This window comes from Pelodiscus sinensis, chromosome 2, assembly GCF_049634645.1.
Source record: "Pelodiscus sinensis isolate JC-2024 chromosome 2, ASM4963464v1, whole genome shotgun sequence".
Classification (NCBI taxonomy): domain Eukaryota; kingdom Metazoa; phylum Chordata; order Testudines; family Trionychidae; genus Pelodiscus; species Pelodiscus sinensis.
The window spans coordinates 40,425,597-40,446,445 of record NC_134712.1 but is presented as its reverse complement, the minus strand read 5'-3'; the positions used below and the strand labels follow the sequence as shown (position 1 = coordinate 40,446,445).

The 20,849-nt window shown below is 49.4% G+C and overlaps 1 protein-coding gene across 5 annotated transcripts in view; it reads right to left on the bottom strand.

Annotated features, from left to right (window-relative positions):
- VIRMA (vir like m6A methyltransferase associated) overlaps positions 1-20,849 on the bottom strand; it is a 68,272-nt gene that overhangs the window by 42,316 nt on the left and 5,107 nt on the right. For 2 of the 5 annotated variants that reach the window (XM_075920373.1, XM_075920375.1), the window contains exons 1-4: positions 6,299-6,654; positions 2,722-2,837; positions 2,426-2,512; positions 857-905 (exon numbers count right to left, since the gene is read on the bottom strand). In XM_075920373.1, coding sequence (XP_075776488.1) covers positions 857-905; positions 2,426-2,512; positions 2,722-2,837; positions 6,299-6,478 — 432 coding nt within the window. In that variant the 5' untranslated portion in view covers positions 6,479-6,654. Of the gene's footprint in view, positions 1-856; positions 906-2,425; positions 2,513-2,721; positions 2,838-6,298; positions 6,655-20,849 lie in introns of those variants that run through there. The other 3 variants (XM_075920374.1, XM_075920372.1, XM_006110999.4) reach the window with 3 other exon arrangements.

Sequence of the window (20,849 nt, the reverse complement as noted above, 5' to 3'; positions counted from 1 at the left end):
CCCACACCCTTTCCCCCACCTAGCTCTGTGCAATCTGCTCCCCCCAGCCCAAGTAGGGGGTGAGATAAAATCCTGCTTCTCAAACTAGCAGGCACTAGCAGTCTAACTGGAAGTCAGGACAGGACATAGCACCAACTAATTATCCACACCTCCCCCACACACCAGGATACAGCACAAACTCCTTCCTCCCTCCACCTCACCCCAATGCAAGCACCCACCCAATCCCTCTTTCCCGTATCTACCCTATGCAGTCAGCCCCTTACCTCCCACTTCCCAGACCAGGAGGGTTGAAGAGACTGCTGGGTTCTGCCTCTGTCGGACAGAATTCTCCAAACTCCCCTCCCCTTTGATATCTCCCCCAAGCCAATTAATTACTCACTCACTCTTCCCAGCCACATATGCCTTCTTTATCTAGCCTGCTTATCTGCTCTGGGAGCTCTTCAGTTCAACAACACAGCTAGCTCCATTTAGCTGCTGCTTAGCTAGATACCCTGCCCCCACCAGTCAGCTGAGCTCCCTGCCTATGTGGGAGCTTTGAACCTCTGTGCGAGGCTCAGAAAAAAGCTGAGCAAATTACAGGGAATTTAGCTGCTGATTGACCAACACTATTGAAAATCCATTTATTTGGAACATAACTTTAGGTTTTGTTTTGTTTTTTAAATCATGGACCTAGTGTATTATACATTTGGACTGTATGGACCTGTTTAGACTCTGAGCTCTCCAGAGTAAGGTTGTCTTCTACAACTGCTTTGCACGTTGCTAAGCATACTAAATAGCAGCACCACAGTACTCAAATAATTGCCACACAGGAAAAAGAAAAACATTGAAATCATAGCATCATAATTATAACAATTACCTTTGCATTGGGTCTAAAGATAATTGAAGAGTTCTCATCATATTCAAGGCTGTTAAACAAAATAAAAACTTATTTTTCAATGTTTAATAAAAGTCCTTTACATACAAAATATGGACAATTCCGTATAGTACCCTTTAATAACACTATTTTCACATCAATTAAAAGGAAGAACAAGCTTTCAAGCCAGTATCAAAACACTAAACAATACCTATTCTTATAAAAAAAGCCCCAAAGTACTTTCAATATACACTAACATTAAAGGGAAATGGTCAGCTAAAAAAAAAACCCAGTTGGGAACTTCTACTCACACCATGTAACCATACATCTCTTAATGAAGGGGACGGGGTGGTGGGGGGGGGGGGAACCATCTACGGTCGAAGACAGGGAAAGAGCAAAGAGAGGCAAATATGGAAGCACAGATGAGCAAGCCCGGATGCACATGTATCCTCTACATTCAGATTTTAAGGAATAGATACATTCTAAAATTGTAAATTGTAAAATTTCACGGAGCCAGCTCCCCTCACAGAAATCTTAAGCATGTCCACAAACAGGGTGGGGTCATAGTGGAGGGAATAGAAGCATGCTTGCAAACATAAAATTGGGAACTCCTGTTGTTATTAACAGTGTTTACATGTAAGGGTCCAAACTTAAAAACATTTATTACTGACCATAAATACTTATTAGCTTGAGTAGCTCCATTAGTCAGAACAGGGCTACTCAATTAAGTATTACTGCCAGTAACGCTTACACTATCAGACTCTGAACCTTTGTTATAAAAAATAAGAAACTCCCTCAGAGATGTAATAATACTGTGCTGTACTTCTCATTTCTACGCACCCGGAAATATAGCACATTCTTCTACACGTTGAATCTCTATAGTTCGGGACTCTCTAACCCGGCAACATCCATGGTCCAGCAGGACCACAAATGTTGCAAGGATCAGAGCCTCAGGCAGAGGTTGCCCGCGACTGGCAGCCCATGGGGCCATTGCCTGGGGGCAAGGAGCCCGGCCAGCACACCAGCAGTTGGGGGGAAGGGAACTCGAGCAGCTGGAGGCATGAAGTCCTGCTGGACCGGAGTGAGGCCAGCCAGGAGAAAAGCCCTGCTGGCCAAGGGCAGGGAGCCCTGCTGGCCAAGGGAGATGGAACATTGATATGGCCAGAGCGAGGCCGTTACAGAGAGAAGCTCTGCTACCTGGAGTGGGGCAGTAGTTAGGGGCAGGGAGTCCTGCCAGCTGGGGATGCAGAGCCCTGCTGCAGCCAGAGAGAACGCCGGCCAGGGTGCAGAGCTCCATCAGTCAGAGCTGGACGGCTGTCCAGAGAGGAGTCTGGCCAGGGGCAGGAAGCCCTGCTGGCCAGAGTGGGACGAACCCCATCAGGGGCAGCAGATCCCATCAATTGTGCTGGGGGTAATGGCTGGGGCTCTTGCCAGAAGGGGGAACACTGGGAGAGACGGAACCAGTCCTGAGGTTGCCGGATCAGGGAGTTACAACCTGTACAGAAAAACGTTCAGTCAGTGCTATGCAAATACTCATGAATGTATAAAGTACACGCATTCCCAAATTCTTACCTTCCTAGTCTGTCAAAAACAGGGGCACTTGGCTTGCTGACATTGTTGAAAAACAGGTCCAACTGAAATGTATGTGGGGATGTCTCTCTGTTGATGGAGCAAAAGTAAAAATTAATTATGTCAGGCAATGCTTAACCAAAACCTGAAATCCCTAATATTATTGTTTAAAACCTAAAGGAACACATTATTTATATATATATAGCATATTCAGTGGATGCATATATTGCAGTTTTTCCTGTGATTCACAAGTCCCAAACAATATAAAAGGAAATGCATCTGAACATTTTTGGACTTACCCATAAGCTCTATTGTCAGGCAAACTTGTGTGAGCTTTTACTCCTGGAGGAATGACACGTACTTCATTTATGTAAACCACACATGGAAAACGAACTACATCTATATTGGTACTCTGCTAAAAACAAAGAGCAAACAAAAGTTGCAAAGCTTGAAAAATACTATATTGTTTTTACTTTATAATAAGAATTATTTCCCTTTTTTATCTGATCTTTCAAACAGCAACTGAGGGAGAAACATTTTGAAAATGACTGTAAAGACAAGAATTGGCAGAGGAACTGAAATTACTTTCAAAATTCAAGTGGGCATGCCACTTGAAACACTGTCAAGCTTATAATTATAGAAAAATAAAACTAGTTTAATTTTAAATACCAGAGGGTTGTTTAAGGTCAGCTGACTCTGTTGGAGATATGAAAGACTCCAGACAGAATTTTTCAAGATCTATGCAAAAACAGTATTTAATAGGGAAGTTAACATGTGCCTGAGTACACAGTTAACCTTCTCATTTACATGCATACAACCCCACCCTTCTGTATCTATAGCAGCAGCAGGGAAAGGTAGGGAGGAGGCAGGAACCATATGTGTGGGGAGCTGGCTTTTAAGATGACTCCTGGTGCATGCCAGCTCCCACAGGCCGCCTGCCCTCCCTCCCTCCTCCTGCGCTCCCTTCCGCACTGCTGCCTCCCAATCTTAAATATAATCACCACAAGTGCTCCAGCTGTAATTCAATATATGGCACTCAATAGGTGAACATGCAAGAGAAAAACTCCCATATGCAGAGCAACTCTATTGTCCTGACTCGTATAGGAAGAAGGATCTGTGGAACTCTTTACCAGAGGATGTTGTGAAGTCCAAAACTGTTAACAGGATTCAAAAAAGAACTAGATAAATTTATGGAGGAAAAGTTCACCAATGCCTATTAGACAGGGCGGGCAGGGATGGTGTCCCAAACTTCTGTCTGCCAGAAGCTGTGAATGAAAGATAGGAACTGGATCACTTGAAGATTATCTGTTCTGTTCATTCCCTCTTAAGCACTGGCACTGGCCATTGCTGGAAGACAATACTAAGCTAGATGGACCTCTAGCGTAACCCAGTATGACCATTCTTGTGTTCCTAAGGAAGACTACCTCTTTGGGATTAGTTCTAAAGTCTGACATTAAAGTCTCCCCTGGTGAAGATTAAGGATTTTGCTATGTTATAATCACCATTTACATATGCCACAAATGTATTCAGTGTTCTAAAAAATGTGTGTTTCCATGTTCTAAAATGTTTAGAAGCTAAGGAACAAGAACAAGAGTTTTTGTTGTGTGTTTCTACAGTGCTGTTTCTGGGCACCCCATCCCCCTGTAATGGGTTAACTGATTAAATATTATGTTTAACCAGTTAACTAATAAAACAGGATTTTACATCCCTAGCCCTCATGTTCACTGCCGCTAGGCACTTGCCATAATGCTAACAGTAATGATAAACAACAACTATGAACTAAGCACACATTATCAAAAGCATGTGCACCAGAGACAGATCATTTGTGTGCCCCAAATTTGACTATTTGGCTGTATGTACAAATGGCAGGAGGTTGTATGCATAGGAATTGCTGCACTGGATCAGACCTGATCTCCACCTAGTTCAGTATTTCAACAGTGGCCAGTCTGAGATGTTTAGAGGAAAATGTAAGAACCTGCTGCAGGTAGATGTGGGGTAATCTATACCGGCATTCCTTGTAAAATGTGCCCTCAGGAGGGCTACTCAGGAGAGATTTGCCATCCCCCCAAGCGGATTGGTAGAGCACTCACAATCAGCAAGTTGTGTTTCTATTGGTGGTGCACATCCATACATGCCTCTGTGCATAACAAAATGTATTCCACTTATGCATGAAAAAATATTAGCGGGAACAGTGATCTACCACCTGATTTCTGACAGAGGCAGTGGGGGAAGAGGGAACAACTAGTTGAGTTCCTACTCAACTACCCACTAAGCATTTGCTTATCGGGTAGTCGACTAGTTGCTTACATCCCTAGTTGAGCAAATGTTTTCAGAGAACTGTACACTATGATTCTAGAACATAAGACTGGACACAGTGGATCAGATCAAAGGTCCATCAAGCCTAGTATCCTGTCCTTCAGCAATGGCCAATGCCAGGTGGTTCAGAAGGTATTAATAGGTAAATCATCAAGTGTCACCCATTCTCAACTTCTTGCAAACAGCATCTCAGGAACCTGTCCTGCCCTTTGTCACACAGTTTTGTAAGATTCATTTGTAACTCTTCACTAGCTGCTTTGGAATCATCCATCCTGAATAATTTTGTATTGTCTGCAAAATGCACCACATCACTGTTTACTCCTTTTTCCAGATCATTTACAAATACATTGAACAGCACTGGTCCCAATGCAGAATGATCCTTGGAAAATGCTGCTATTTACCTCTTTCCCCTGCAAAAAGACTAGGCACTTTCATTTTAACTCCAAGGAGACAGCAATATAAATGTCTAGTTTCTTTGAAGATAGTTAAATTCTCAATGACTTCCTGCAAATCCATTTTTGACAATTTCACTCTTGACATCATGATCACTTAAGATACATCTTTCTCCCACACAGTACCACCATGTGAGGTGACAATCACTGACAAAATTCTCTGCTGCAATACAAGTATTCTTTCAACACTGGGCTTCTATGGTAACAACATGGAGAATCTCTCTGTAAGGTCACCCTCTGAGACTGGGAACTTAGTACAATGAACCTTACACCTACTGTGCAATGGAACACACAGGACATAGGAGCTAAAGTGAATATTCCCGATCTCCCCATTAACTGCTGCAAGGCAGAGATGCACCACAGGCTCCAGAAAAGCACTCTTGTTCCTGACTTGTCCTCTCATCTTTCCTCAAACAACCTTAAAAATCTCGTTTTTAATTCCGCTCCCATTTTCCCCCTTCTCCTACACTTGACCTGCCAACTTTCTTCCGTATCAATTCCTATTCGTCATGCATCTGACGAAGTGGGTCTTTGCCCACGAAAGCTTATGCTCCTACACTTCAGTTAGTCTACAAGGTGCCACAGGACTCCTCGCCGCAATTCCTATTCTCTTACTCTGCGGGCTCCTCATTAACACCCGCCTGTTAATCGCCGCATTTCTACGTTGCCATCATCCCATGCACAAGAAGCCATAGAAGCGTTCGTCAAGCGTCTGGCCACGCCAGGGCTTCCCAGCGCGATACGGGGGAGTCTCCCTTGCATGCTGATGTCATGGTGGTCCAATCCTGAGACAGGGTCCGCTCGCCCCCTCACGCGCTGTCGTCGCTCTCCCCGTGTCACCGCGCTTCCTCCTACGGACTCTCCACGTCCTGGCCCTTTGCCGGCTCTGGAGCAGGCAGCATCAACCTGCCTGTCCTTGCACCTCCACAGCCCCCGCCCAGGCTCGCCCCCGTCTGCTCCCCCCGCCGCTGCCAGAGCCCAGCCCGCTCCACCCCAGCCTGGCTCCCCGCGCTCGCGGTCCCGCAGCGGGCCAGCCCAGGGGCAAGACTCTCCGCCTCCCGCTCTCGTTCTCTGGGGACAGGGGTGGCTCGGCGGGCCCCACCGGTACCTCCGCGCTCTGGTGCTTGAAAGTGTCTAAAAACAACAGCTCCGTTGCCGTGTCCGCCGCCATCTCTGCTCCGCAGCTGCGGAAGCATTTCCGGGTGAGCGCAAGCGCTTCCAGGGTCATTCGCGGCGCCTGCGCCCTCCACTCTCTCTCCCCAGGCTCAGCGGCGGGGCGCGAGCGCATGCGCACACGACTGCTGGGCGGAGGAGCGGAAGGAACGCTGGCGCTGGAGCCGCGGCTGACCCTGGGGGCGCTCGGTGCAGTGTCTCACACGAGCAGGGGGGGCCAAGGCTGGTGCGGGCCGGAGCCCCGGAAAAGTGTCAGCCGGGAAGCGCAGTCCCGAGCCGGGGCCAGTGGCGCCCTGTAAAGGGCGGGCTGCTGCAGGATCGCCGCACAGCTCGTTTCTGCACCTGTGCGGGCACAGCGCGGGGGTAGGGCCGGTGGTTCCCCCTCAGAAGAGCTACTGAGCCAGAAAGTGAGAGTTACGGAGCATGCTCAATAGCTCTGCGGAAGCCACTGCCCTTCCCCTGCCCACACGATGTAGAAGTTTCTGCTGACTACATTTTAGAGGGGGCTAAAGAGAGGACATGAAGTTTCATACCATTTCACAGATTTGTCTGATCTGCTGTCAGGGTTCACTGAACTTGTACTCCCATCCTTGTAACCCACTTGAATTATAGAGCTTCAGGGGGTTGCTGAGTTAGTCTGTTACAGGAAAAAAATGGCCTGGTAGCACTTTATAGACTAACAAAACACGTAGTGGGCTATGCCCACAAAAGCTCATGATACCATCAACATATTTTGTTAGTTTATAAAGTGCTACCAGACCCCTTGAATTATAGTTTTGCTCCTTTCCAAATATTATTTCTATTACTTATTACCCTGTGCAATGCCCATCACTGTACTATTTGTTTTTATTTTAATAGCTAATGTTCAAGTAGTATATTTAAGTAAACAGTAGTTACTGCTTTTAGCAATTCTTTGTGATTCTTATAGCACTTGCTACCTTTCATTTTTATTATTGAACTAGGTTCTTGATGAATGAGTCATTCAGACTAATGAAAGACCTCCCCCCCCCCCCCCCAAGTCTCTGCTTGAACCAAAGTCAATCAGAAGACAGGGGAGGGGGGAGACACACCTAACTCCTCTGAAAGCTCCCCTAGGCTCATTCACACCACTCCATGGCTGTGTCTAGACTGGCCAGTTTTTCCGGAAAATCAGCAGCTTTTCCGGAAAAACTTGCCAGCTGTCTACACTGGCCGCTTGAATTTCCGCAAAAGCACTGACTTCCTACTGTAAGAAATCAGTGCTTTTTGCAGAAATACTATGCTGCTCCCGTTCGGGCAAAAGTCCCTTTTGCACAAAAGTTTAGCGCAAAAGGGCCAGTGTACACAGCTGAGATTTGTTTTGCGCAAAAAAGCCCTGATCGCGAAAATGGTAATCAGGGCTTTTTTGCTCAAAAGCACATCTAGATTGGCCACGGACGCTTTATCGCAAAAAGTGCTTTTGTGGAAAAGCGTCCGTGCCAATCTAGACGCTCTTTTCCGCAAATGCTTTTAACTGAAAACGTTTCCGTTAAAAGCATTTGCGGAAAATCATGCCAGTCTAGACATAGCCCATTAGTATACAGCAGGGATCTGCAACCTACAGAATGTGTGCTGTAAGTGGCATGCGAGCTCATTTTTAGCGGTATGTGGAGACCACAGCAGGAGCGCAACCCTCTCTCATTGGAGTCCACGCAGTTGTGAGTCTTGGAGCACCAGCTCTGGCTTCCAGGTGCATGGGAGGGGGGGAGGTGAAGAAAGCCCTGACTTGCGTCCACCCCTTGTATCTCTGAGAGGCACCCCAGCTCCCCACCTGCCTCCAGCAGACATCAGAGACCCTACATCAGAGACCCTACACGGAGCTGGAACACACACACGCACTCGTGGGATTGAGGCCCCATCCCTGCATGCAAGTTGCTGCTGTTCCGCCTGCCCCAGTCTCACCGGCATGCAGAGAAGCTGGGGGAAGGGGAAGCAATGGGGTGGGGGAACCTGCTCCTCAGTACCCCCAGGTACCCCTGAGAGCTACCCTGGCTCCCTGCCCACTTGCATTGGGCAGCATAGGGACCCCAAACAGAGCCAAGACCTGCCTTCCCCACCCATGGAGGCCAGGGACAGGGATGAGGAGATAATGGGCAAATTGGAGACTGGGGTGTGATGGAGTCAGGCTCAGAGGGTTGGGGGGTTTTGGAGTAGTTTTTTGCTTCTCACTTGTGTGGTCCCCAACTGATAGTTCCTCACCCCTGACAAAGAAAACATTGAAATCTTGTGTTGGACATAAATTAATATTTTACTTTAATTTAAAATGAAGTTTGATAAACTAACATGAGAAAGTTAAAACGCTTATTCTGTTTAATAATTTAAATTAAACCATTCTCCCTAGCTGCAGCACTAGCAAAATGGCTTATGCATAATTATGTAATTAACGGTGGTTCACTGAAAGGTTTGCATTGAGCAAGGTGGTCCAGACCAAAAAGTTTGAGAACCACTGCACTAGCGGGGGAATGCTGCCCGGGCTGCAGCTCCAGGGCTGGGTGGTGGTGGCTGAGGGGAGAGGAAAACGCGTGGGGGGGTGCCCCTACCCCAAAGCCGTGTTGGCCCCTGGGATCCTGAGTCCCTAGAAGGAAAGCAAGGGTGTCATGAACTGGGACCCCCATGGGACCCCACCCCCAGCAGGGCTGGAAACCCTGGGGTAACCACCCTGCCCTGCCTCACCCATTTCCCTGAACCCCTCCCCCCGGGGTGGCCTGGGGGGAGGGGTTCAGGGAAATGGGCGAGGCAGCCCATGTTGGTGATCCAGCATCACACCTCACATAAGATTGGAGCCAGCACCGGCTTCCTGCAAGGGTGGGGGAAGCCCCGAGGCATCGCACCCATCTGGCTTCCAGGGAAGTGTGTGCATGCTGTTCCTCCCCTTCCCACAGGAAAAGCTGGAGCAGAGCCCAGGGCAGGAGATCAAGTGGGGCACATGGCGGAGAGAGCCCCTCCTGAGAGAGCTGCACAGGCCAAGGCAGGAAGGTTAAATCTTGGCACACTTCTTCGGAAAGGTTGCTGACCCTTGGTACAGAATGGAGAACAGAAAGTCCAACAAGAACTGCACTGAACTCTGGGACACAGAAAGCAGGGAAGCACTGCCTGATGGGAAATCCCTGCTCCAGATGCTAATAATCCCCACCCCCCCCCCCCCCCACACACACACACACACACACACACAGAGGCTACGTCTACACTGGCCCCTTTTCCGGAAGGGGCATGTAAATTTCAGCAGTCGTCGTAGGGAAATCCGCGGGGGATTTAAATATCCCCCGCGGCATTTAAATAAAAATGTCCGCCGCTTTTTTCCGGCTTTTAAAAAAGCCGGAAAAGAGCGTCTAGACTGGCCCCGATCCTCCGGAAAAAGTGCCCTTTTCCGGAGGGTCTTATTCTTACTTTGAAGTAAGAATAAGAGCCTCCGGAAAAGGGCACTTTTTCCGGAGGATCGGGGCCAGTCTAGACGCTCTTTTCCGGCTTTTTTAAAAGCCGGAAAAAAGCGGCGGACATTTTTATTTAAATGCCGCGGGGGATATTTAAATCCCCCGCGGATTTCCCTACGACGACTGCTGAAATTTACATGCCCCTTCCGGAAAAGGGGCCAGTGTAGACGAGCCCAGAGAGATTATCAGGCCAATTCTAGGAAAAAGTCCTCTATTGGTATCCAAAATACTGAAGCTGACTAATTGTATTATGAGGTCCCTCTACGGCAGAAAAGGAGAACCTGCTCACAGGCTACACCCCAGTTGCTCCCACTGGCAAGTACTCGCAGCTAGTGGGAGTGGTTGCCTACAAATGCAGAGCCATGTAGTGATAGAAATGTAGCCGTGTTAGTCTGGTGTAGCTGAAACAAAATCTGGTGTAGCTGAAACAAAAAACAGGACTATGTAGCACTTTAAAGACTAACAATATGGTTTATTAGGTGATGAGCTTTCGTGGGCCAGACCCACCGAGGAAGTGGGTCTGGGCCACGAAAGCTCATCACCTAATAAACCATTTTGTTAGTCTTTAAAGTGCTACATAGTCCTGTTTTTTGTTAGAGCCATGTAGAATAGGGATGTTTCAACTGTTAACTAATAAACATCAGCTTATTGGCTTCCATTACAGTTACATGTTTTTTCCTGGCTGCCAGCCCTGCTTCTGGGAAGATGGCTGTCACCCTGTGCTATGAGATCTGTAGTGTAAAGCTTATACTGCAGAGCCTACTGCACATCCAGCATCAAGAGCAGGGCCAATAGCTAGGAGTTGGTGTGCACTGGCTTGCAGCCCCCGACCCTATCCCCAGGTAGCTGGACACACTGCGGACTCTGCAGCATAAAGCTATAATCAGTAGCATTTTTAACAATTACATGCTTACATTTTAGCCGTTTTTTTACATCCCTAATATATAGCCATTTGCACACCTCCAGGAGATGCCCCAGGTAATCAGCCCCCTGTCCCATCTGCCCAGACCCCATAGACCCACACACTCCCAGACTCTGAATCTGTACCACCACAAGCCCGCTCCAGCACCCTAACATACTGCCTCAACCCCACACCCCAGCAGCCACCTACAGCACACTGAACCCCTTATTTTTGACCACACCTCAGAGCCTATGGTACCACAAAATCTACTAGCAACCCTGGGCCCCAGAAGAGTTAATCTGGACATGGGGGGAAGCCCTTAGCTAGGGGTGGGAAACCTCAGGCCTAGGGGCCGCCTGGGGCCCCCAGCTTTCCTGGATCTGACCCCCAAGGCTCAGGGCTCCCCCCCAGCATTGGGGAGCCCTTGCTGGCACTTCAGCCCACTAACACTCTACCACAGGGCTGGATCATAGGAAATATACTAGCCTGCCCTCCCTAGGCTCTGGTGTGCCAGGGGAATTTGGGGTGTGTAGTCTCCTCAGTCAGGGGCCACATCAATGAGGAATTTTTTTTGTTTTCTTTTTTTCCTCATTTGTGTGTGGCCCCCGACTGATTTTTCTGTGGGTCAGCAGCCCCCATCCCAAAAAAGGTTCCCCGCCTCTGGCCGTTGCAGTCTCCCCTGCCCCATGGTCTGTAATGCAAGTGAAGTGAAGTGAAGTGAAATAACCAAGGAGGTTTCTGAGCCATTAGCTAGGAGTTTTGAAAAGTCATGGAAGATGACAGAGGTTCCAGAAGACTGGAAAGGGGCAACTGCATGCCAAACTATAATAAGGGAAATAAGGACATTCATCTGTGTACCTGGAAAGATCATAGAGCAAATAAATAAGCAATAACCTGATAGCTTTGACAAGGTAACAAGCCTTGTGGATGGGGGAGGGGAGTGGGTGACATGGTGTATCTTAGCTTTAGCAAAGCTTTACAATAAGATGGGTGCAAAACTGGTTGGGAAATTGTGCCCAGGGTGTAATTCTCAGTAGTTTACAGTCATGCTGGAAGGGCATAATGAGTGGTGTCCTGCAGGTATCAGTTCTAGATACATTTCTGTTCAAAATCTTCATCAATGCTTTAGATAATGGCTTTGAGACAGGGGTGAGATGGGGGAGGGGGTAAAGTGGTCACAATCCCTCAAAATGTGTGGGCAGAAGCAGAGCGAGGCAGATGGGGAGCAAAGAGAGCTAGGGCCACCTTGCTACACTTTCCCCGCTGCTGCTGGTATGTGCGGGAATGAGGCAGGGCCAGGGCAGAGCAGGAGAGGGGAGAAACAGCTATGGGGGTTGTCCTGGCCCTTGCCCAGCCCTCCTCATCAGTTGCATCTGCTTAGAGCAGGGTTTCCCAACCTATGGGTCAGGACCCAAATATGGGTCCCCATTACATTTCAAAAGGGTCAGGAGGTGTCTTCCCAGGTGGCTCTTAAGGAGCCACACATTTTTTTTTAATTGCCCTGGGTCACCAAGTCTTCCTGAATTGTCAAAATGGGTCCCCATCTGGAAAAGGTTGGGAACTGCTGGCTTAGAAAGTGTACTTACAAAGATTGTGAATTCAAGGAGAATAGAAGCTAGTTTTTATACTGCAATCCTACGATACTTTCATCATTAATGTTGGCAGGTCTTTAAACAAGAAAGGGACCAACTCTAGCCATGTAAAGACACCAGAATTTTATTGAAAAACATTTTTTCTTTTCATTAATATTCATTATACTACTTGTGCAAGTCAGTCCTGCAAGCCTTACTCACATGGGGAATCCTTACATGAATAGTCCAATGGAAGCCATAGGTTTTCAGGAAGACTATATTTGGCTTTTTGTCACAACGAGCTTCTTTAGAGCTGGGACTTGCCTCACCGCCGCGACCTACCCGCCCCCTGCAACTCTGCAGTTTAAATGTGGTAGGAGCCAGGCTGCCTGCAGACACAGCAGGTATAGTGAGCGCCCCCTTATCAACTAATTGAGTAGTCAATAGAAATTCTATTGATTACTCCATTAGCTGATTATCCACAATTTAACATCCTTAGTACAAATATAGATGGTATCATGAGCTTTTTGTGGGCACAATCCACTTCTTCAGATGACCGGAGTGCTGGACTTCCAACACTCCAGTCATCTGAAGAAGTGGGTTGTGCCCATGAAAGCTCATGATACTGTCTACATGTTTTGTTCATCTTTAAGGTGCTACTAGATTATTTGTTGTGTAAGTTTTTCCTGTTAGAGATTAACTCGGCTACCCCTCTGAAGCTTTAGTATGAATGCTTGATTTTCAAACTATGTATTATATAATTTAAACATTTGCCTTAATAAAAATGTTTGTTGTAATGAAATGTTCAAAATTGCAACAAGAAATCAAGAATATAGATGTAGCGCTTCATAAAAGGTTTGAGTAGCCAACTGTAATTTGATGGATTTTAAATCAGGAGTTAATCTAATAAAATAGTCATGAAACTTTTTCCGTTTTGTACTATTGTGTGATACAACCCACCTTCACCCTTATGGTCTCACCCCTCATCAGCTATCACTTCCCCTGTAAATTGAACACCCTTCCCCCCCCCCCCCCCCGCCCCGAAGTTCAATTCCTGGGAAAAACACAGAGCCACTCAGTGCAGGGACAAGGGGAGGATGCAGCGAGGGGGCCATAGCAATGACAGCTTATGTGTGAAGTGCTAGTGGAGGCCACAAACCATGTAGTGCATAGCAGGAGATTGATTTTTTTCTGTAGGTTTGTGATAGAGTTGGGATGAGGAAACTTTAAGTACTGGGTACACAGTATACCAATTCACTTCTATAGGCAGAATGTGAATGCAGATCATTTCTAAGATTAGGTCCAAAAATAAAGGGCTGGAGAGAGAGCAAGGCTTTCCATTCTTGAAAATATATCATTTTAAATCAAGTAATTATTTACTCCAATGGATAGTATTTTTTTCCTGCAGAAATTGCTATAAAGATTTTCAGTATGGATGGTACACAGAGTACTATCTGTCAGATCTCTTTATATTTTGTTCAACACCATATAATTACAGAAGATTGCTATTGTAGGGGAGGGAGAACATCAAACTGGAGTGGAGGGAAATTGACTCTCCCCGCAAAGGGAGAGAAAATTTTTGATTTAGTCCCAAGTGTCACACAGAATCTGGTCCAAAAGGTGAATATAGCTGAATCACTCAATAAGAACAACCATAATGTATATAATTTAACATTCATGTAAGAATGAAGGGGGAATACCAAATAAGCTTACCACAGTAGCATTTAACTTCAAAAGGCGAATTATACAAAAATGAGGAAGATAATTAAACAGAAATTAAAAGGAACAGTTAGTGAAATGCCTGCAAGCTTCATGAATTAAAAAAAACCCACCATAGTAGAGGCTGAAATTAAATATATACCCCAAATTTAAAAAAAGACCAAAAATGCCACAATGGCTAAACAGAGTAAAAGATGGTTAGAGGCAAAAAGAGATCCTTTTCAAATTGCAAGTCAAATCCTATTGAGAAAACAGAAAGGAACATAAACTCTGGAAAGTCAAGTCTAAACATAAAAATAGGCAGGCTAAAAAAGAATGTGAAGAACTAGCAAGGGATAGAAAAACAAAAGCACATTTTTATAAGTACATCAGAAGCAGAAAACTTGCCAATCAATAGGGCTACTAGACAATCAAAACACTGAAGCAGACAAGGAAGATAAGGTAACTGTGGAAAAGCTGAAAGAATATTTTACTCTGCACTGCAGAATATTTGAGGGAGATTCCTGTATCTGAGCCATATTTTGGTGACAAATCTGGCACTGTCCTAGTCAATAAAGGAGTTTTGGGAACTAATTGAGAAATTAAAGAATCACCAGGACAAAGTGGGATATTTATCCTACAGTTCTATAGGAAATGAAATATGAAATTGCAGTTACTAACTGTGCTATGTAACCCTGTTACTTAAATCAGCATCTGTACTAGATGACTGGAGGATAGCTAATGTAATGCCAATTTACAACGGGTATGTCTACACTGCAGAGTTTTTCCAGAAAAATGGCCGTTTTTCTGGAAAAACAATACTTACAGCCACACTGCTATTGTGTTCTTTCGACAGAAAGTCAAAAAAATGAAGGGGTTTTTCTGACAGCAGTAAACCTTACTCTACGAGGAAGAAGCCTTTTTCCAAAAATGCTTTTTCGGAAAAAGGAGTCTGTGGACACAGAAGAGAGTGTTTTTTCAAAAGAAGAGGCCTCCAGCAAAAAGCACAGGTGCTCTGGTGGCCAACATTCACAGTAATCACAACTGAAATGTGAGATAGTATCCACACCGATTGGATGCTATCTTTCGAAAAAGCACATCGCCTTTTTGTTGTGCTTTTGCTGTGTAGACGCTTTCTCAAAATAAGTTTTTCCGGAAGAATTCTTCCAGAAAAGCTTCTTCCAAAAGAAGCCTGCAGTCTAGACATAGCCAAACAAACAACTTCCTAACTTTAGTACCAAGCAAACTGGTTGATACTATAGTAAAGAACAGAATTATCAGACGCCTAAATGAACATTTGTTCAGGAAATGTCAAAACAGCTTTTGTAAATGAAAATCATGCCTCACTAATCGATTAGAATTCTTTTAAGGGATCAACAAGAGTGATCTGGTTAATACAGTGCACTTGGATTTTCAGAAAGTCTTTGACAAGCTTCCTCATACATATGAAATGACAGGATGCAAATTATCAGTTACCGCTCAAGAAGGAGATGTTGGAATCATTATGAATAGTTCTCTGAAATCATCCACTCAAAAAAACTAACAGAATATTAGGAAGAATTAGGAAAAGGATAGATAATAAGACAGAAAAATATTGTAATGCCACTATCTTAGATAGTACACGCTGTGACGTAGTGGGGGTACTTGCTGGGATGTGGTGACCTCTGCTGTCTGGAGCAAGACCCAGCAGGGAAAACCTCACTAGGCAGAGGTAAGGCCAAACTTGTTGAACCAGTGGCCAGACACCCCCCATGGAGAGGAACAAAGGAAGGTGAATGCGGCCCTGGCTGGGGGGCAGGGCTGAAAGTGGGTTAGTTGGTTGGTGGCTGTCTGTGAGGATGGATGAGACAGCCTAGGGAGAGGAGCTGGAGTTTAGGGGCCCAGTCGCCCCCATCTCAAGGGGGCCTGAGGCATCCTAGCCCAGTTCCTGTAACCAGATTACATCTGTGCTGCGCTGTGCTGGAGGAGCAATAAACCACCCTCAATTCCACTGGCTGGTACAGTCTGTTTGTGCCATTTCGGGGTGCAGGAGACGGGGAACCCCCAACATGCCGTCACACTGGTGTCAGGGGTGGGATGCACTGCACCCCGTGGATGAAACTCCAGCGGCAGCTGGTGGTTCCCCAAAGGTATCGCCGCAAGCTGCTACACCTGGCCCATGACATCCCGTTCTCGGGACACCAGGGGATCCGGCGCACGCGGCTGAGGCTGCTCCAAAACTTCTATTGGCCGGGGATGTTTGCAGCTGTCCAGCGGTACTGCCGGTCCTGCGACTCCTGCCAACGAGTGGGGAAGGCCCAAGACAGGAAGAAAGCTGCATTGAGACCCCTGCCCATCATAGAGGAGCCTTCCCAGAAGGTGGCGATGGATATTGTGGGGCCCTTCAACAGAGCGACCCGGACAGGGAAGAAATACATCCTGGTGGTGGTGGACTTCGCCACCCGCTACCCCGAGGCTGTGGCCCTGCCCTCCATCGAGGCAGACACGGTGGCAGACGCACTGCTGACCATTTTCAGCAGGGTGGGGTTTCCCCAGGAGGTTCTCACGGACCAGGGATCCAACTTCATGTCGGCCCTGCTCCGGTGCTTGTGGGAGAAGAGTGGGGTGCAACACACCTGGGCCTCGGCGTATCACCCCCAGACCAACGGGTTGGTGGAGAGGTTCAATGGGACTCTGAAGCAGATGCTACGGACCTTTATGCACAAACACCCGCAGGACTGGGACAAGTACCTACCCCACCTGCTGTTTGCGTACAGGGAAGTGCCCCAGGAGTCCACGGGGTTCTCGCCGTTCGAGCTGTTATATGGGAGGCGAGTGAGGGGCCCCCTGGACTTATTGAAAGACGAGTGGGAGGGGAAGGTCTCCCCGGAGGGTGAGCCGGTCGTGGAATATGTCCTGACATTCCGGGAAAGACTTGCCGAGCTCATGGGCCTGGCCAGAGAGAACCTGAGCAGGGCCCAGAGGAAGCAGAAGGTCTGGTACGACCGCAATGCACGGGCCCGCGCCTACGCTACCGGGGACCAGGTGATGGTCCTGATCCCCGTGCGGAAGAACAAGCTGCAAGCCGCCTGGGACGGCCCCTTCAAGGTGGTTAAGCAGCTGAACGAGGTGAACTACATGGTGGAGCTGACGGGCCGGACGCGCGGCCAGCGGGTATATCATGTTAACATGATGAAGCCGTACTGGGACAGGGAGAACTTGGTGCTGGCCGTGTGTAAGCCCTGGGAGGAGCAGGGGGAGGATCCCCTGGTGGGCCTGTTCCCTGGGACCGGAGAGGACTCTTCGCTGGAGTCAATTTCCCTCTCGGACCAGCTCACCCCGGCCCAGCAGGCCGAGATCCGGGAGGTGCTGCGCTCCCACCAGCAGCTGTTCTCCAACAAGCCGGGTCTCACCAACCTGGCTGTCCACCGGGTGCAGACGGGCACTCACCCCCCGGTGCACTGCTCCCCATTCAGGGTCACAGGGAAAACAGCCCAGGACCTGGAGAGAGAGGTCCAGGACATGTTGGCCCTGGGGGTGATCCAGCCGTCCTCCAGCCCCTGGGCCTCTCCCGTGGTGCTGGTTCCCAAGAAGGACGGGTCGATCCGGTTCTGCGTGGACTACCGGAAGCTCAACGCCATCACGGTGTCCGACGCCTACCCGATGCCAAGGCCCGACGAGCTCCTGGACAAGCTGGGGGGAGCTCGCTATCTCACCACCCTGGACCTAACCAAGGGCTACTGGCAGGTGCCGCTAGACCAGGAGGCCAGACTGAAATCGGCTTTCATCACGCCACTGGGGCTCTATGAGTTCCTGGTCCTACCCTTTGGCCTCAAAGGGGCGCCGGCCACCTTCCAGCGCCTGGTGGACCAGCTGCTGCGGGGAATGGAGAACTGTGCCCTAGCGTACATCGATGACATCTGCGTCTTCAGCCAGTCCTGGGAGGACCACGTGGCCCAGGTCAGACAGGTACTGGATCGGCTGAGGGAGGCTGGGCTGACCGTAAAGGCTGGGAAGTGCAAGGTTGGAATGGCCGAAGTGTCCTACCTGGGCCATAAGGTGGGGAGCGGCTGCTTGAAGCCAGAGCCGGCCAAAGTGGAGGCCATCCGGGACTGGCCTGTGCCCCAGACCAAGAAGCAGGTCCAGGCTTTCATTGGGATGGCGGGGTACTACCGGAGGTTTGTGCCCAACTTCAGCTCCATCGCTGCCCCGATCACAGAGCTGTGCAGGAAGGGGAGGCCCGACAGGGTGGTCTGGACGGAGCAGTGCCAGAGGGCTCTCTGTGCACTGAAGGGAGCCCTGGCCAAGGCCCCAGTGTTGGTAAACCCAGACTTCGACAAGCCCTTTATCGTGTTTACGGACGCCTCGGACACTGGGCTGGGGGCGGTGCTGATGCAGGCGGACGAGAAAGGGGAACGTCACCCCATCGTGTACCTGAGCAGGAAGCTGCTGCCCCGGGAGCGGAGCTACGCGACCGTAGAGAGGGAATGCCTGGCCATGGTGTGGGCCCTGCAAAAGCTGCAGCCGTACCTGTTTGGCCGGCGTTTCACGGTGTTCACCGACCACTGCCCCCTGACCTGGCTACACCAGATGAAAGGGACGAACGCCAAGCTGCTGCGGTGGAGCCTGCTCCTGCAGGACTACGACATGGAAGTGATCCACGTCAAGGGGAGCGCCAACATCATCGCCGACGCGCTGTCCCGTAGCGAGGGGCCCGACCTTCCCCAGGTCACGAGCGGAGTGACCCTGCTCAGTTCGCTCTCGGAGGGGGGAGAACTGTGACGTAGTGGGGGTACTTGCTGGGATGTGGTGACCTCTGCTGTCTGGAGCAAGACCCAGCAGGGAAAACCTCACTAGGCAGAGGTAAGGCCAAACTTGTTGAACCAGTGGCCAGACACCCCCCATGGAGAGGAACAAAGGAAGGTGAATGCGGCCCTGGCTGGGGGGCAGGGCTGAAAGTGGGTTAGTTGGTTGGTGGCTGTCTGTGAGGATGGATGAGACAGCCTAGGGAGAGGAGCTGGAGTTTAGGGGCCCAGTCGCCCCCATCTCAAGGGGGCCTGAGGCATCCTAGCCCAGTTCCTGTAACCAGATTACATCTGTGCTGCGCTGTGCTGGAGGAGCAATAAACCACCCTCAATTCCACTGGCTGGTACAGTCTGTTTGTGCCATTTCGGGGTGCAGGAGACGGGGAACCCCCAACGTGCCGTCACACACGCACACCTTCAAAGAAGCAAAAAGCAAAACAAAACAACCCTCACTGAGATGGCCTCCAATGAGAAGTAGAAAAACACTCCCCATATTCCCCATGAGCATGGGGTCCAGACTAGTAGATTTTGTGGTACCCCCTAGGCTCTGGGGTGAAGCCAAAAATAAGGGGTTCAGTCTGTGGGAGGGGTCTGCCAGGAAGCAGGCTTGGGGTATGAGGTTTGAGTGGGAGGGAGGGTGCAGGAGTGGGCTGGAGGTTAAGGGTTCTGAGAGAGAGGGAGGGTGCAAGAGCAGGCTGGGCAGGAGGTAGGGTGCAGGAGTGGGTTGGGGGGTCTGGGTGGGAGGTGGCATGCAGGAGAGGAGGGAGATGCAAGATTCGGCTGTGGGGGATTGGGTGGGAGGTAGGGTGCATTAGCAAAATGGAGGTCTGGGGTCTGGGAAGCTGGTAAGGTGCAGGAATGGGCTGGGGGTGGAGACTCTGGCAGGAGGGGTGGAGGAGTGAGGTGAAGGTGCAGGGTCTGGGGGAGGTGCTTACCTGGTGCAGCTCTCTGGGGGGGACACATGGCTCTGTCCCCTGCCACTCCATCACCGCCTCCTGCTACTCCTATTGGCCATTTCAGCCAATAGGAGCTGGGGGGAGGGAGGGGAGAGAAGCCTCTAGGCAACACTTTGTTCCGTTGTCATTTTGCCAGCTGGGGGGGGGTGGAGGAGCGGCAGCCCACAGGGCTGCTGCCTCCCCACACCAAGCAGAGCCCATGGGTTGGATCCAGCACTGGCTTGCCTGACTCTAGTCCATGAGGCTCAGGGCTCTCCCCTCCCTGCTGCAGCAGGGAGCCAGCAGTGGTGTTACAGTCTAGTGCGGAGGCCGCTGGGCTGGAGCACTGTCACAGGCTCCCTGATGATGGAGGGAGCCCCAAGCCTTGGGGACTGAGTCAGGCAAGCCGGGGCCAGATCCAGTCCCTGGGCTATAGATTCCCCACCCCTCTACATTATTAGGGAAACTAGTTTTAAACTTTTCTCCCCCTTCAGGCAGAGTAGGGAATTGAATCAGTTTTCCACATAGGTGATGAGTGTTGTAACCAGCAGGCTAAAAGAATTAAGAGAGGGGGATACCACCATCATCTCCTCCTCATCTAGCACTTCTTGCAAGAAATAACATAGGCACCTTAGCCTCCTGACCGCAGGAGAGGCTTCTGGCACCAGATCACAAGCAGAGATATGTGATTTTTTCCTACAGCATGGTCTCACCCCTGGCAGGGGCTTGGAATATAGGCGTGGGTTTGGGTGCTGGTTCTGGGAGGAGATGCAGGTCTGGGGCAGGGGGTTGAGATACTAGCTACAAGAGAAGGCTGAGGTGCAGTCTCATGGCAGTAGGCACTTGCTGTTTGGCAGCTCCCAGTCATTGACACAGCAAGGCCAAGGCAGGATCCCTGCCTACCCAGGCTCTACGCCATTCCTGGAAGGGGTCAACCTCTGAGGGTGAAGGACAAGTGTCTCCTTGTGCTCCTGTCTGCTGGCACCACCTCCTCTGCTATATTGGCCACATTTCCCTGTTTCCAGCCAATGGGGCTATGGGAGGCAGTGCTTGCAGGCAGGAGCAGCAAGTCGAGACCCCTTCCCCTGCACAGGGCCACACTGGCTACTCCCCAAAACAGGTTGGTGGTCTGGGCCAGAGCAAGCAAG